Source organism: Linepithema humile, chromosome 4 (assembly GCF_040581485.1).
Source record: "Linepithema humile isolate Giens D197 chromosome 4, Lhum_UNIL_v1.0, whole genome shotgun sequence".
Lineage (NCBI taxonomy): Eukaryota > Metazoa > Arthropoda > Insecta > Hymenoptera > Formicidae > Linepithema > Linepithema humile.
This window is the reverse complement of record NC_090131.1, coordinates 29,862,531-29,879,253: the sequence shown is the minus strand read 5'-3', so window position 1 is coordinate 29,879,253 and position 16,723 is coordinate 29,862,531. Positions and strand designations below refer to the sequence as shown.

At 41.2% G+C, this 16,723-nt stretch overlaps 1 protein-coding gene across 1 annotated transcript in view; it reads right to left on the bottom strand.

Annotated features, from left to right (window-relative positions):
* LOC105671108 (uncharacterized) overlaps window positions 1–16,723 on the bottom strand; it is a 67,285-nt gene that overhangs the window by 17,968 nt on the left and 32,594 nt on the right. Inside the window, exon 2 of the mRNA XM_012365020.2 lies at window positions 13,740–13,867. Within this exon, the coding sequence (XP_012220443.1) occupies window positions 13,740–13,867 (128 nt within the window). The remainder of the gene's footprint in view (window positions 1–13,739; window positions 13,868–16,723) is intronic.

Here is a 16,723-nt window from a genome sequence, read left to right as displayed (position 1 = left end):
CCAGCTTGCGCGGAATCATAAGGCAAAAAAGCCAGCGAGCGAAGTTTCATTGAAGCACAACTTTGTCTTTTCGACTGTCGGTTCCACAAGCGGCTTAGGTTCGAACGCCCACTGCTCCATTTGACTTCTTCTTTGTACTTTCTTCGAATCCGGAAACTTTTTACATCCTCTTTGCATCCAGTGACCTTTTACTGGATTCGTCAGAGCGAAAACACGCCCCCTATTTTACTTCTTATACTTTAAGCTCATTAAGATAACAAGTCATTACGAGATTCTTGTTATCAAAAAACTACGAAGTGTAGACGTTTAATTTTCTTCTCTTAACAAACGGGATTATTCCGTTTGTTAATAATCAACAGTATAAAATATATCTAATTTTCTTCTTACCTTCGAAATATCATGTTTCATTTAAATGAGATTCAATTTTCGATATCGAGTTATACATTCTTATATTTTTTCGCATTTTTCATATTCTGAAAAAAATATTCCGTTTCAGCTTCAGCAGTTTTTCTTTTATCTGTAGATTTTTTCCTCGGTTGAGAATCGTGATCGATTTTGTAAATTATTATTCCGTGTACGTTTTACGAAATTGTTAGACGGCGTTCGATATCAACGGTTTTGCTCTGAGCCTTTGGCTAGGAGAGGAGATGATGTAGGCACAGGCAGCAAAGGAATAAAGACGGAATAATGCACAGCAAGGATCTTTTGAAATATCACTGCGAGATACCGGCTTACAATTCTTGATATTTCACCCGGCTCTGATATCATCTGCGATCTGCGGATCTCCAAGTATGCTTTGATACGATGCCAACCATGATGCTCGATATTTTGGTATTAATTATAATAGAATTTTTCTCAAATGAAAGGCGATTATTGCATAGTTTTAGCTATTATCACGTTTTTGTATTTTAAATATGTAAAACGCGCGATTGACACAAAAGATACAATGGAACAGAGAGAAATTACAGCATAATAAATGCTTACATAAATAATTAATATAATATGTATCACAAAAATATGCGCGGTATTTCAGAATTATTGTTGCAAAGGGATTGCGAATATTTTTTTTTTTTTTTTATTCAACATTCCTAAGTTTAACGCCCAACAAAGGTAAAATAAAATTATTTGCATCATTGATGTCGGGAGATCGCGTAGCGAGAATTATAAATGAATAAATAAATGAACGGCCAAGCACGGCTTGCGAAAAGCATTGCTGCTTCTAATAAATCTATCACATGCAGACGCGCCTTAATTAATAATGGAAATGTCAGACACGTAATGAATCGACTTAGTCGGATAATTAAAACCATACAGAACGTTTGCACGAGTCGGTTCCGATTATGCCGCTATAAATATTCAAACTTCAGGCTCTAGCCGCCGGTAAGATGTCTCTAAGTCTCGGTGAGATCGCGTTCCGATAACACGAAAGCTTAAGCCGCCGCGACAGCGGTAATTATAAGCGATCGATTATCATAAAACGGAACGCTTCCTGACACTGCTGCTTTACAATGCAGCTCCGCTCCGTCGGCGCGAAGTGTTCAGTAGGGCACTTCGTTTTAATTAAATGTTTGATCAACGGATTTACAATCAAACGGCGGGAAGCGTGAGTTGAATCGAGTATATTCGTTCCATTTACGCTTACCGGCGAATACGTCATGATATCTTAATCGAACGAGAAACTATTCCCGTTTTCATTGTTAGATTAATTTGCGTTAAATCGAAATTGACTATTTTGCAATTCTAATGTGTTGAATATTAGAAGAAAACGTATTATTCCAATTATCTCGTCGCTCCTTTAAACGCTAATGTGATTAGTTTTAGTTTACTATTGCGACTGCTTCGGTTTTTGTAGCTCGGAGAAAGCAACATTAATAGCTTTAATTCTATCATACGTTTCTCCCGCGACTTTTTTCCCGGAACATCAAAGCGTTCTTTGCAGAAAAGTTACTTTTGCTACGAGCAAAGGGTAGATTTCAAAATTGCCACTCTACGGGCATCTCTACGATCTTCCGGAACTTCTCCCGTTATGACTTCGGTCATAATTAACATTTGAACGACAAGGGCGGGGACGGGATCAAAGGTAAGCAATTGCCGGCGCTGACCTCGATTGCCCGTCCAAGTTTTTCGCCCTTTGTCGCAGATATTTCGGGGAGGAGCAAAGTTGAGTCGCTCATAGAATTTTCACACTGATGAATCGCTTGTGATCATCGCGGATATATCTTTCTTGGTCGGAAGCTGTAAATCCATTTTTCCTCTTTTAAAATCTCACATTATTTTAATACGGATTTTAAAATGAATTTTTTCGTCAAAAGTAAGAAATCACTTCTCAGATTTCGCAAAGTGGATTAAAATTTATTTTCGACATTCAGTGATATTTTAAGTAATTATTTTGAGAGAAGCTGCGTAGTATGCAGACGCAGAATTGTGGTTGACGAATACATTTCGCCTTTGATTACAAATTCCGTCCTCAATGCGGCGACACATGCAGCTGTAACAGCGATGGTCGCGCTCGTAAGCCCGAAAATTTCTCTCTCTCTCTCTCTCTTTCTTTCTCTCTTTCTCTCTCTTTCTCTCTTTCTCTCCAGACTTATCGTCTGTTTTTGCTACTGACAGACAAACACATTACTCAGAAAACTGCACGGGCACGTCCGCGCGTATGTAGACCTTTCGTTTTATGACGCGGAACCGGTGTCTGATAAAGTGCGCACCGACGGGCAACGCCGTTACTTTCTGTGCTTTCGCCGCGCTTTTATTAACCTTTTCAGCGCAAGTTTCAATTCTTCAAGCTGTACAGCATCCGAATATCCTTGGCGAAATACTGTTTGCTCTTCTTTCACCATCGATAGTTTCGTTCTCCAACAGCATCAACGCATTTCAGTAACGTAATTAAAAAAGTCGAGTAACGATAAGCCGATAAATTGAATAACGATAATTAAAAAAACGTTAACTGAAATAGATGCAAACAGAATGTACATTATATATCATTCTCGTGGAGTGAAAAAAGACGCGTACCGTCTTACGTATATGAAGTTCAGTTTCCGTCAACTCTTGAGAAATACGCGTCAATAGTAGTATAGCTATGGGGGTTCTAACTCAGGAGCAATGAGGGGGGTGCGGGTGAAGAAGGGAAGGGGGTATCGGATAACAGTGGAGGGGGTAATGACGTCATCGTTTTTGGAGGAGAGGGGGTAAATGTGGTGTGGTAGGGGTATCAGATTACAATAATTCCCGGAAGATAAGGATTGTTAATACAAATTGATAAGGATTCCCGGAAAAGATAAGGATTGTTTATTGGAAAGAGAACTGTTTACATGCTTTGGTTTTTTGTTCTACGCATCAAAGTAGAGCGCCATGTTGTCAGAATCATTATGTTTATAGTATGCAGGTTCGTGCAGTGATTTTCTCAATGATTTCGAACGACTGATGGTTCCTATTCTTTATTCACTTGCTTTATATACCCGCTTGTTGCATACAAAATTGAAATCTGACAACATGGCACCGAAAATGCTGACGTGGCTGCCTGTTGCTATGGGCTTTTGTTCTAAATACAGCGATGACGCAATCCGTAAATCTGTACGAACCTGCATACTATAAACATAATGATTCTGACAACATGGCGCTCTACTTTGATGCGTAGAACAAAAAACCAAAGGATGTAAACAGTTCTCTTTCCAATAAACAATCCTTATCTTTTCCGAGAATCCTTATCTCGCGATGCCTACAATTTGTATTAACAATCCTTATCTTCCGGGAATTATTGTAATCTGATACCCCTACCACACCACATTTACCCCCTCTCCTCCAAAAACGATGACGTCATTACCCCCTCCACTGTTATCCGATACCCCCTTCCCCTCTTCACCCGCACCCCCCTCATTGCTCCTGAGTTAGAACCCCCATAGCTATACTACTGTCAATACTTTAGCGTTTTACTTTGTCACTTATTAGCAAATTTGCTAAATCAATTGAAGCAAGTTTGCAGAGTTCCGCGGAGTTGGAAGCGGCCCGATAAAATAATTTGCTCACTTTAAGACGTCACGTCGTAGCAGCACCGTTTTCCCGGGCGAAATTGTTTTCGCCGTGAGGGGTTATAGCCGCATTAAAATGTCGAAGGTGTCATCATCGGCGTAAGGCCGATCGGCCGTATCGCTTCTGCGGCAGTTAAAATGCATCGAAGCGCATCAAGACGATAAGTACGCGTCACTCCTTTCCCAGGATGTCCATATTGGGAAGGTGAGCGAGGCGTGTTTATCTCGCGGACAATGGGAGCTACACGCAGATAGACGTTATTCGCATAGATGTGTGAGGGCACGTGAGGATGCGTGTGTTTTATGTACATGCGAAAGTAGCCATTGCGAGATAAAGAGGATGTTTTATGTATAAAGCGTCGCCGTAGTAAAAGGAGATGTCGCGAGGGGAAGCGCGTTGCGAAAACCGAGCGCCGCGAAAACAGCATCGCGTCCAAGAAAAGCGAGCTCGACGGAGCGCGAAGCCGCGAAAAGGCGGAACCAGTCGGCTGCGATTATCGAATGTCGACAAGCTGTGAAGAATAGACGTGGACATGGCTTCTTTTTTTTTTTTTTTTACGAAAGAGCGAAATGGTTGTGATTCCAATCTTATAACCAATTACATAAATTCGAACAAGAATTTCGAATAAGCTACAAATGTTTTTTTTTTTTTTCTTTTAGGAAAATACGAACGTGAAAAGAATATTTGCTGAGAAATAAGAAAAAGAGCCTTGCAAAAAGAGTCTTGCAAAAAGAGTCTTGCAAAATTAATAATATTTAATTTTAGAAAATGTGCTGCTACCATTACAGAATAAATATTTAAAATATATACCGCAAAGTGGAACTGTAAAAATGGGTAGAAATTCTCTCTGTTCTTTGTACTATTTCCTGTGTTTGCGGTTAAAATAAGAACTCTGTATTTTTCTGTTTTGTGTATCCTACTCTTATTTCGCGTTCTTCCCGTGCGTGAATTGGTTTCCAGAGAACCAGCCACTTATTGAAAATGGAAAAGCGAATGTTCGAAGATATTCTAATCTGTTGTTTGAACACGGATGCGACTGTAGATATTTTCTTTATCCTATGAATAGAAATTCAAGGTATTGGGTATACGAAGATATTTTTACTTCCACAATATCTGAAGAAGCATCGATTCTGTCTTGGAAAAGTATGTATCTTATGTCAGCTGATGCTTTCGAGTAAAGTAAAATATTGACACTCGGAAATGTATCGACATTTTTGAATATTCTTATTTAGAAGTAGATATTCAAATAGAAAATTCATAGACGCATCTTCAATTATTTATTTCGTTTATAAAAAAATTATTCGGGGGACACAGGATTTTATGTCTATTTTATTATCGTTGACGATTTACAAATACACGTAGTTTATTCAGGAAAAATTGTACAAATTTCCGTTTAAATTGCAAAACACGTTTTAAATTGTATTTCCTTTTGGAAAGATTTACAAGCTTAAAACACGGTTCGATCGACTTCGATGCGCGATGCCGAAACCGAACCCGGCCGTCGCCGAACCGCGATTCCCACGCGACGTGCATAATTTATGTTTCACGTATCGCTCTTCATATTTCATGTCGCGAACAGGGTGCAAAGAATTTTTCTTAACTTCGCTTTCCTAATACTAACGCGAGTTCGGCAACCCAGCGATATTTCACGGCTGTTATACAGCCGCACGTCTTTCAATTTCTGTCACGGTTTGGTATTCGCATTTTGGGTGCGAAAAACGAATCGCGTGATTTACAGCTTAATATTTACAATTGCAAGTATCGTACTGCATTTATTATTGGATCGGAAGTAATCAGAAGCGAGCGTTAAGTTCGGTCGACCATGTATTACACTCGCCGCACAAAGCGCGTTGCGTTTTTCATATTCAAATTATATTTCCACGTGAATAATATTTGCAGCTGCTGTGCTAATAAGTTTTTATCGACACGGTGTTGCGAATTTTTATCTTTTCACCACGTTTATGATATTTCGACAACTTGCGTTTCGATTTTTTCCGACTGCTAGTCTCGCAATTTCTGCGGAAACTGAATAATGAGCTAGCGAGCATTCAATTTAGCAAGGGATACCACTGGCAGCAATATAAGGATCTCTACTGAGTTGTTAGATTAATGGCACTGGCGGACGCCTATACGGACGGAAAGGATGCCTCTGCCAAAGTTCTATTTATTCTAGGCGGAATTTTATTTGTTGCCTTCCGCAGCTTCGGAGAAAAAGTTTTGGATCTGCACACGCTAGGTTCGCGTACGTTTAATTTTAGTTTCAGTTGTGGAAACAGACTGAGAATCAGTTAAAATCAAGTTAAAGTTAATCGACATTGATAAAATTGGTTCTGACAAAATCAAAATAGACTCCTACAATGGATTGGTGATGTTTTACAATGAACAAAATGCATTTTTCCAAAATTAAAAATAACATTATAGAGTTTTGCAGATAGCGGTACAATTCGAGTTGTTGTATAAATAAATCAATTAGAATTATATGTATAACCACTCGTACTCGTAGAATGCCAATTTGTGACATTCATGCCACTCACGACGTCACTTGATGAATAATAGCTATAATTTTGACAGTGGAGGCGTTTTTCCCGACGAATTCAATTCATATCACTCAGTGATATATCCTATAACATGTCATACGGGTGCAAAAATGACAGGCTATCTGTTCTCTCACGACACTGATTTTTCCAAGCAAACGACAATTTCGGCCGATTCGAAAATCATAAATTCTAGCCACGCCACTGCCGATCGAGAGCTTCGACGAGAGGACAATATATCTCGGGTCGAGAGGATCGATGCCCCCGCCGATTCCCCCGTTCTTCTTCCTTCGCCGAGTATTCGGCGAGTGACGATGGAGAAGAAGCATCGCCCGTTTTCGCGGTGCAAACGAGCCGCGCGCGTGGGGCGAAAAAACGGAGCTGTAAAATACTGCGGAGAAAATCAAACAAAGTGTACGTCGAAAATGTTGGCAAAGGAAAAATAAAATCGGAAGCAAAAATGGATCGAGGGAGAAAATAAAGCAGCTTTGCCGCAAAAAATGAGATGAAGCTAAATGTTGAGAAAACGAGCTCTTTTCGTATTTATGAACAAAAAAATTATACTCGCTATAAGTGCTAGAGGAATTTTTGAATCAGTTTCATTTTAAATGTAAAATGAACATTTATATTTTATATTTACAATTCGGGATAAATAAAATTTTATTTATAGTTTATTTGCGACAGCCATTGAGCTACGTTGCAAAAAACGCAGCTCACGTTCCATGGAAAATTTCGGAACGCAAACAAGTTGCTTATACATTCGAGTCCTATTTCTGGCGAATGATTTATGGTATCGTTCTCTTCAAGGCAATCTTGTAGAAATATCATCGCGTCGGGCGAAAAATTAAAATCGATTGCACCGGGCACGGACAATTAAATCGACTGAGGTTGAATTATCGGTGTGTATGTGTGGAATTCTGCCCGTCATCTCGCCGCGCGCGCAGTCACGTTCGATGCAGTTAAACGCGCAAACTGTTACACACTTCCGCGCAACGGTTTATTGGCTCGAAAACGGCCGAATTGTTTTTTTTTATTCTTCTTTTTTTCAGTCGCGATTAAAAAAAAAACCGCTAACGCAGCGAGAGAAGCGCGTTATGAAAATCCGATGCGGCAAGCGTTGCAGCGGTCGTGCCTCAATTATCAGCAGCGAAGTTTCAGCCTTTTGCGCGAAAAACGATAGCTGAATTGCATTATTATTTGTTGCGATAATAAAACTGAAAACAGCTGAGACTGAAATTTCGCGTTATAAACGCAAGAAAAATTCAGTATAATTTAATCGCGCGTAATAATAATCTGCACTTCCTATCATATTTGGCAAGTGCGCGGCTTTTAGTCATATTTGACGTAAAACAGGATGTAATTACGCCCGTACGTAATATGTTGTAATTATTCCCAATTTGCCTCTCAAAGCTTACTTCACTCGTCGATTATATTGCTCGCGGACTCGCTGGCGCACTAAATAGTGGGCAGCGGGCCATAGCGTCGGGTGAATCGCATTTAATGAAGCGCGCAAAAAACGCAGAGGAGTAAAAGCGGCAATTAGCATTAACTGTACAGTAGGAGTTGCGTTTACATTACTTATTCGCTGTAATATTAAAGTTTAATTCCGAAGGTACAGTTCGGGCGAGAATAATCTTCTAAGATCGACAGTTCGAAATGATTTATTCATGGCGATTATTCGAATAGATTTTGATTCGCTCTTGCGAATAAAGGTCATCGCTAGACACTGCGCGAGGCGATATTACTGCGCGAAAATCGGCGCGACCCGTTCGTTCGTATTCGGAGCTCGCAACAACCCATCGAGTCGAGAGATCGGCCGTGAAGAACGGCCGCGAAATGATGAATCGTGACGACGATGAGGAAAAACGTGCCCCATTTTCCGGCGGAGCGATCGCGACTCAGAAAAACCGGCTCGCGCTCGATCCGGCGGAACTTCTGACCGTGCACGTCAGCTGTGCGTGCCACATTTCGAACGTTCGCCGATTTATCATTCTGACCCTGCCGCCGCCGTTATCGAGCTCTTATGTCGCAAGAGAGTGCCATAATCGAAAGATGATTCGTAGAGGCATTTCCGTTTGGCTCCTCCACCAAGTCAAATGGCGACGTTAAAATGCATTCTCGATTATTTCTACTTTTTATCGCAGTAGACGTTAAATTATAACAAAACAAATTAACCAAAGCGCCGATGCCGGTTTTTATGGCTCTTTTTCCGTTCATTTTTTTTATTATTTTAGAAGTACACGGTACTTGTTAAATTGCAAGCTGATTATTCCTTAAAACAAATTACAGTAAAATCAACGGCGGTTAACTCTGTTAATGAGACTAACAGGCTTCTGCGGTAACATTAAACGCGAAGATGTAGAATTTTAATGAATCCAATGATTTTATTGTCATCGTCAAAGCTATAAAGTTCCAGCTGAGCGTTGATTAAAAAAAATCTCTTGATTTTAAAGAGAGTTGCGCACAAAGAAATATGAGAGCTACCCTCTTCTTTCTCTTTAATGAAAAAACTCGACACGCAAACCGCCTGGTGAAATCTGCAAATAAAAGCTAATCAGAAATCAGTGGTAAAGCTTTGAGTGCTTGTATCGCGAAAGAGGTTTTTTACTCAAGAATAACGGGTTAACTCTCTCTTCTCAAAGCACCAAAATTATTTTCAAGCGAAAAGCGCGGAAATCCAGACGGTCGTTCAGATTCAAGATAGCGGTTCTACGGTTCAAGTTGCGTTGCACCGTGGCTTAATTGAATTAACCGTAAAGATAGAAAATTATGTCGCGTGTAGACTTCGCCGCTAGAAGAACTTTTCGCCACCTGCAAAATTTCGCAGGCGAGCGCAAAGAAAAAGAAAAAAATAACCACGTCCAACCGTAAAATAATGGACAGATTTCCGAGATTCGGAATGCGGATTTTGCATATCCGTAAAAATTTGCATAAATAGAAATTTACATAAATAGGAAAGAAAGAACTACGATACTTGGCGTGATTTTAATATCGCGCCGATATGACGTACACTGAAATATAGTAATTAGGAGCAGTTGCGTTTCACGATAAAGACAGTCGTAAACAACTGTGACTTTAAATCAACAGGATATCGGCCGCTCGTAAATATCAGCCCTGTCCCGACGAAAATGCTTTCTCGTCGACGTTTCCCGCCGCCTTTAATCGAAAACAATAAAGATAGCGCTTTTATCGTTCGCAGGCACGAGAAGTCGCGAGAGCTTTCGTTAACCTCGTACCGCTCGTTTCATCCAATCCCGTGAATTTCATCGGTGGACGAATATTAAGTCTTCGCACCCTCAACAGAGATATATCGCCGCCATCCAATCTCTATGCAGATGCGAGACGAGCATGTCGGATCGCGTGCGAGAAAAAAAGTGTGCCGTCGAACGGCAGATAAAGGGAGCAGCCATCCGATTTCGATGGGAAAGCCACGCTGATTCGGCGGAATTCCCTGATTTCTTTTCGCGTTTTGACGCCGCAAATTTATTTCCCGCACTTTTGTCAGCATTCCGAAAAATATCTTCGAGACAGGAAAAAATGGCGGAAAAAAACATTGTGCACTTTCACGAGCGAAACGTCGATTAATCGTGACTCGCGCGATCGCAAGAACGCGTGTATCATCGATACGAGCACGCCTGGTTACTTCGTATTGATTTACTTACGAAGCGAACGACAGCGGGCCACTTATATAATCAAGAGATTAGCAGAATTATTGAGTAAACTTAACGATTCAGAAATAATTTGATTGAGATGTATCTATTTTATGAATTTATTATGAATACAGCGAAAATATAAAAATGCTTAGAATGCTCAGATATTCCGTATTAAGGCTTCTCATATATAATAGTATAAATATTCTCGTAATAGGACACGCCGATAAAACTTGAGAAGGACGACCGATGTTAATAAGAGACGATAACTGCAAACGCGAATGTCTTCTATTATGTAAGAAGGGATTATTTTTACAACGGAAGGATGTGGCGTGAGATAAGTTGGAGAATTAATCAAGGTTAATAACTAGCGACATGTTTCTAAGTGGACGAATAGATTGTTTTTATCCACAAATAATTTTTCTTGAAGAAAGCTTTTAAAATCAAGCTAGCAACATAAACACGTCTGAAATTAATGAAAGTTTTCACGAGAATGATAAATCGGAGACGCCGGTGAAGCTATTAAATCGATTGTATCAAAAATAACTGTTGTTGCTATCCGCTTTATAAAAAGTCGCAGCTTGAATAACATTACATTATTCTAAATAGTAAATTATTCGACAAGGATTTCCGCCGCTTTTGCGATTTGAATCAAGTTTTACTCCAAATGTACTCCCGTTTTTTGTCCAATTTGAGATAATTATACGCCCATTGCGCGTTAATGGAATGCCGGACGATAGCGATCAGTTTTTACTGGCGCGATGAATCAAAGAATTGGATCGGATTCAAAACGCTGGACGCGCCAAAAGTTCACTCATTTTGTAGCAAAACGAGCCTATTTCCGATAACGCGGATATTCGAGGGAGAATCAGCCAGACAGACGATGAGGGGGAAGACGCTTCCGCGAGGGACGCGCACGGACACAGGCCTGTCACTGTCGATAACGCGGCTAATACGTCCTGATATATGCAATTGACACTAATTTGAAGATCAAATCGGAATGTCCGACGGGGTGCATCAAGGGGGAAACGGCGCGAGCGCGCGTAATAATGCGGCGCTTGTAGTGAATGCACCTTAGCCCCGAGGCATCGAACCCCCGCACCCACCGTCGGGAATTGTCGGTTACCTCGAAATCGAGGAGACTTCGGTAGGAGACCGGGCACTATCGCATGCACGGAGAGCATTTAATTACAGACGATCGACCCCGCCTACGGAAGCCCACCCAAATTCAATACAGCGGAAAATAATCGGCGAGATGCCGGCCGCTGCAAACCCGAGCGGCGAACGTGCCACTGTTTGCCGGCCATAATCGAACGACGACACGTTCGAGTTCTACGACGGATCGAGCTCTTTTTATTCTCTCAATATTCCTTTGTCTCATTCCAGCCGTTTCGTTCTAGTTCGTTTCATTCCAGTCACGAAGAGAGAGAGAGAGAGAGAGAGAGAGAGAGAGAGAGAGAGAGAGAGAGAGTGAGAGAAGAAGTTTACGCGACATTGAACAATGAGATCGGATAAAGAAGAAAGATAGAGATTAATCTTGACAAAGGGCGATTGCAACATTTCGCGATAAAGAGCTCTCGGCTGCGCGCATACACAAAGTTAACGAGATAATAAATAAAAAAAAAAAAAGAAAACATTAATTTTTTGTAGGCACATAAGAAATTTCAGCTGATATACGAGTTTCGCCCTCCGAATCTTTTACTCTTATTCTTTTGAAACAATGTCGTGAGAGGCAATTTGGTGCTGATGTCTGGCTCATTTCTCGCTTCTTTGAACTTCGTATTATTTCATTTGGGTTTAAGGGTACAAGCTTTTATATTCGAAAAAAAAAAAAAAAAAAAAAAAACAAAATAAGAAAGAAGATTATAAAGAAGGATGAATCGGGAAACGATAAGCAGCGGAGACGGCGGAGAAAAGTTTGGAAAGAAGAGCGAACGTCAATTCACTTAACTCGACAGAGTAACGAGAGGATCCGAAAGGAGTCTCTGTCGTTATGCTGATTAGATCGTACCGTTTTATTAAGACGGCGGGTGTAAACTTCGAGATTCACAGGCCCGCGAGGAAGAAGCTTTAGTGCCGTTTCACCCCGACGAGACGAAGTTTCCAATCGCTTCCCATTGTCGAGAGTCTATCATCGGCGTTTACTCCACTTTGCTTTTCGCAGAACATTCGAAGCGAATTCGGAGAGATGTCAGGAGATTTTATTATGCATGATGATGCCATGTCCCGAATGTATGGACATTTGCTCTCTTATTCAAATCGCAAAATGATATTCGCGTTCGTTCTCGTTCCGATAAATCCTCGAATTTATGTTATCTTCATTTAGTCAACTTTATTTTTGACGCGACATACTTTTGCCCCCTCCCTTTTACATTTATTCCGAAAATGCAATGTTAAACGCTTGTTGAAATAATGAAGATCTGAATGGAAAATGTTAACTCTTCGCGAAAGAAGCTATGGTTTGCTCAAATAAATTGCAGCGCGAAATTATGCATACAAACGTTCCAGTTTCGTTTCGGAGTAACGTCGTTTTCTTCGTTACGTCGAAAGCATCGAAAGATTTAATAATGCGGTTTACTCCGTTGAGTAGAAGAAAGACCATGCATCACATAGGACAGGCGAGTTCTTGGTAATACCGAGCTCGGTGATTTCATAAATTATTTCGCCACGCTGAGAGAGGCATAAACATTTGCAATATGCACTTGCCGCAGAAATTGGGATCGGTATACAAATCATTTATCCACGTAATGCGAATCTCATCCCGATTCGCGGTAACGAATCAAAATTTCATCACTTTAAATTAGGAATGTAAAATGAATTTGTTACCGCGTATATATCCGAGTAAACAAACGGTGTAGCGCTGTTTTCGGTATATATTTAAATATTAAAGTTTAAAATATTAAAGTAAAATTGGAAGTTTTTGCATTCGATTTCATTCGAATTATGCAGGCGGTACAATCTTTTGAATATTTACAGTCCTATTTCAGGTATTTTCGCAGAACGCGAGTTATTTCTCCAAATTTGCAAAATCCTCCCGGTATATTCGAGAAAACTTCTTCACAGTAGTAGTCGCGCAGAAAGTGGAAGCCGCGAGAGGTTTTCTGGTGAACGGACGTGCAAGCTTGCAGAAGACTCCGGAGCCAATTTGCGCGGACTCATCTCATAAATCCGACATCGGTGGGTCCGCCGAGAAGTAAATAACGTCGTTCGTTATAGTCGACTTTGGAAGAGTGTCAAGCGATCGTTGGCGCCGCATCGACGCCTACTCGCGAAAGAAATATTTATCTTTTCACGAGATTCGAAATTGGCCTTTCCCATTTCCAGTTGCGCGAATGTTTAAACAACGTTGCGATTTTCAACATAATGAACGCGGAATACGTCAAAAGGTTTTTATTCCTGTGGCAATATTTGCTGGACGTTTTGCAAGACCGCCTCAAAGATCATGATTGCGCGCCCCGGCGTGTTTTTTGCGCTCTCACTCTTCGTTATTTCGATATTAAAGTGAAAAATAATGTGTTGTACTTACGATGCACCATTCAGACGAGGGTGGACAGTCCACCACCATGTGTGCGGTGTAATTAATACACGGTGTAATGCTGCCGACTCCCTCGTTGTACTGTCCGCATTTGTAACATCTAATACCGTGCGCGACACCTGCGACAAATAAATAACGTTTAATCGTCGATTGAAAAACGACGCGGGAAGCATATTGCTGTTGCAGTCCGGATCGAACGCGAAAGCGAATGTCGGGCAATCTGCAAATCGCGGGGTCTAAAAATCCATTTTTTCCTCCCGATTCCGCATTCGCTTCATCGCAAATAATTCGCGATGGAACGAGCGCAGTCGATTTGCAGCTGGTTTCTGGGTGCGACACTCGTGATCCGATTAATCCCGCGAGCCATAGGATTTGGAAATTGATAGGACCTATAAAACGCTTAATCGCGCCTCGTAAATGCGAAAACTCGGACGAAGACTCGCCCTGGCTCGCCGCTCATTCCGCTCCCGCGAGCAATAGCTGCCATGGTACGTTTCGCGAACTTAGTCGGGTTTTCGATGATGCGAGCGTCGCGCTCACAAGTTTTACTGCGCTTTTTCGTGCCGGACCGATCGGAGTGCTTTTTCGCCAGCGGGTATAATGCACGTCCGTAAAATCGGAGATTTACGAGGATGGCGCGCGCGCGCTAAGCGCTGCCGTCGATTCCAGATGAGACGGGGAGGTCGCGAAAGGTTCACTAGATTAAAGTTTGCTCGCCCGTTCTCAATCACGGCACAAGAGTGCTCGGGACTTTAACCCATTACCTGCCAAAACTTTATTTTGGCAATTATTTTGATAACCATTTTTCAATCACTTATATATTTTTATCGCAATTAAGTTATACTTGAGACGTGAAAATAGTTTTGATGTTGAAAATTAAAATATCGTAGAGGAATAAAATTAATTAATAATAAAAAGGAGATGGTTAAACGATATTCATTTCTAAATGAAGATATATACAAATAATAACAAGGGATCGCATTTCTACAATAAATTTATAATTAATTGCTGATCTTCGTATACAGTTTCCGTAACGAAAGTTTCACAAACGAATGGCAGAATGTTCAGCGAGTCTTTAAAAAAGTAGAGAAGCAGAGAATGCATAATTGATAAGAGTAATAAAGTGTTTTAAGTGTTTGCCACGAATTCGCGTTAGGTCCTTCACCGAACTTCGATAGTTCCTAACGCAGTCTGAAGGAGAGAGGTCTCAGTCGGTGTACGGCTCCCCGGAGAGGTGAACCACCGTGGAACCTCGTTAGAACTTTATGAACTTGCGAGTTTATCGAGGCTGATGTTTCGTAACGCCGCTCGCCGTGCCGCGTCGATTCGGTTCTCAACAAGATATTAAGTCTGTCCGTTTGCACATTTTCATTTGTACGCCGTGCTAAATTGAAAGTGGGACAAACGGGAATGTATATCGGTTGGTTGAAGGAAAAAAAGAATAACTTTGACAAATCTCACTAGTCATAAAAGATCTATGCAAAATTGCAGGATTTTATATCAAACTTTCCAACTTGTTTACTCGCATAACGTGAGAAGAAAATTACATCACTCCTCCGTTTCGCAGCTTTATTTTTCTATCGGTCCATTACACCGTGTTGCAATGATGCAAAACATACGATATGAGCGTAAATCTCGACGGAACGCGTAAGCTCCACCGCAAAAGCAATTCGGCGGAGCAAGAAGTGAAACGAGATCAATCCGCGACGACGTCATTACAACCGAAGCCACGAAAATATAAAACGAAAGAACGAATCAGCGCCCGTCTCGCATCAGGGACCTTTTTGCCTCTGGTAGTGTTTTCCTATTTCCAATAAAATATTTTTGCCGCATCCTAACCGAGCACCCACCCCGTGTCCAAAGTCGACTCGATAAAGAGGCAACTTTTCCAATTTTCTGCGAATCGTCCGTTCGGAATTCGATACACCAATCTACCAAATCCTTAACCCGATTGTCTCGCCATCCGTTTTCCTTTAATCTCGCGAAAATTTTATATATATATATATCCATGTCAATAAATAATTTCAGAAATCATTCAACAACTAATAAAATTCATAAACACTAATAGAGATCCAATTATAAATACAAGTCGCACAGTAATTAAAATAGTAAACGCAATTGCCAAAATAAACCCAAATTACACGATTTCAATATTAAAGATGAAAATACAGCGCGAGATAATCTTTCTGACGAAATTTCGCTTCTACGGAACGTGGCGAATCGCGCCGCTGCGAGAACAGATAGGATGCCGCGAAATCTGCTTCGCGGGCAAGGACTCGGGAGTTTGTTTCGCTCAATATTGCGGACCGTGTTGCAGCGCAGATACAGCTCCTCCGTCGTCGCTCCTCTCACATTTCGGGCGGAGACGCGACACGTAAATTCGACCCCGACATCCCCTCGTTTTCGGCGGAGGAAGAAAAATATCGGTAGTAAATTTTCGCCAGAGACGGACGTGCCGCTCTGTATCTTCCCGTTCAGTCGCTCGCGCGCGTGCGACCCGGATGATTTATCCCGCCGCTTATTTTTTCCCGATGCGCTGCCTCACGCGACGCGCGATAGAACCCGCATTTTCACCGGATACGGCGCGCAGTATTGATAGCGCGGCCAACGTGCCGAGATGTATTTCGCCGTTGTCATTATTTCGAGGGTGTGTTCGCGGTCGATCGCGCGGGTCAGTTGTCGAAACCGCGTTCGATTCTCTGGATATTGAAACGGTCGCCCCACGCGATTTCATTCGAAAAATTAATGGCTTTTATATTACGGTACTTAAAACCGTGTACTTCATATTTTTTTTTTATAACACATTAGCAAACATGATAGCTAATTAATAAAGCAGCTAATCGCGTAACGGAGTTAAAAACCAATTAGCTGATATTAAAAGTTATATTCACCCTATTTAACGAGCATGAAGGGTAATCATATATTATGTTAATACGCGGTGTAACGTTGCTGTCATACATCTGTTAGTGGCATAA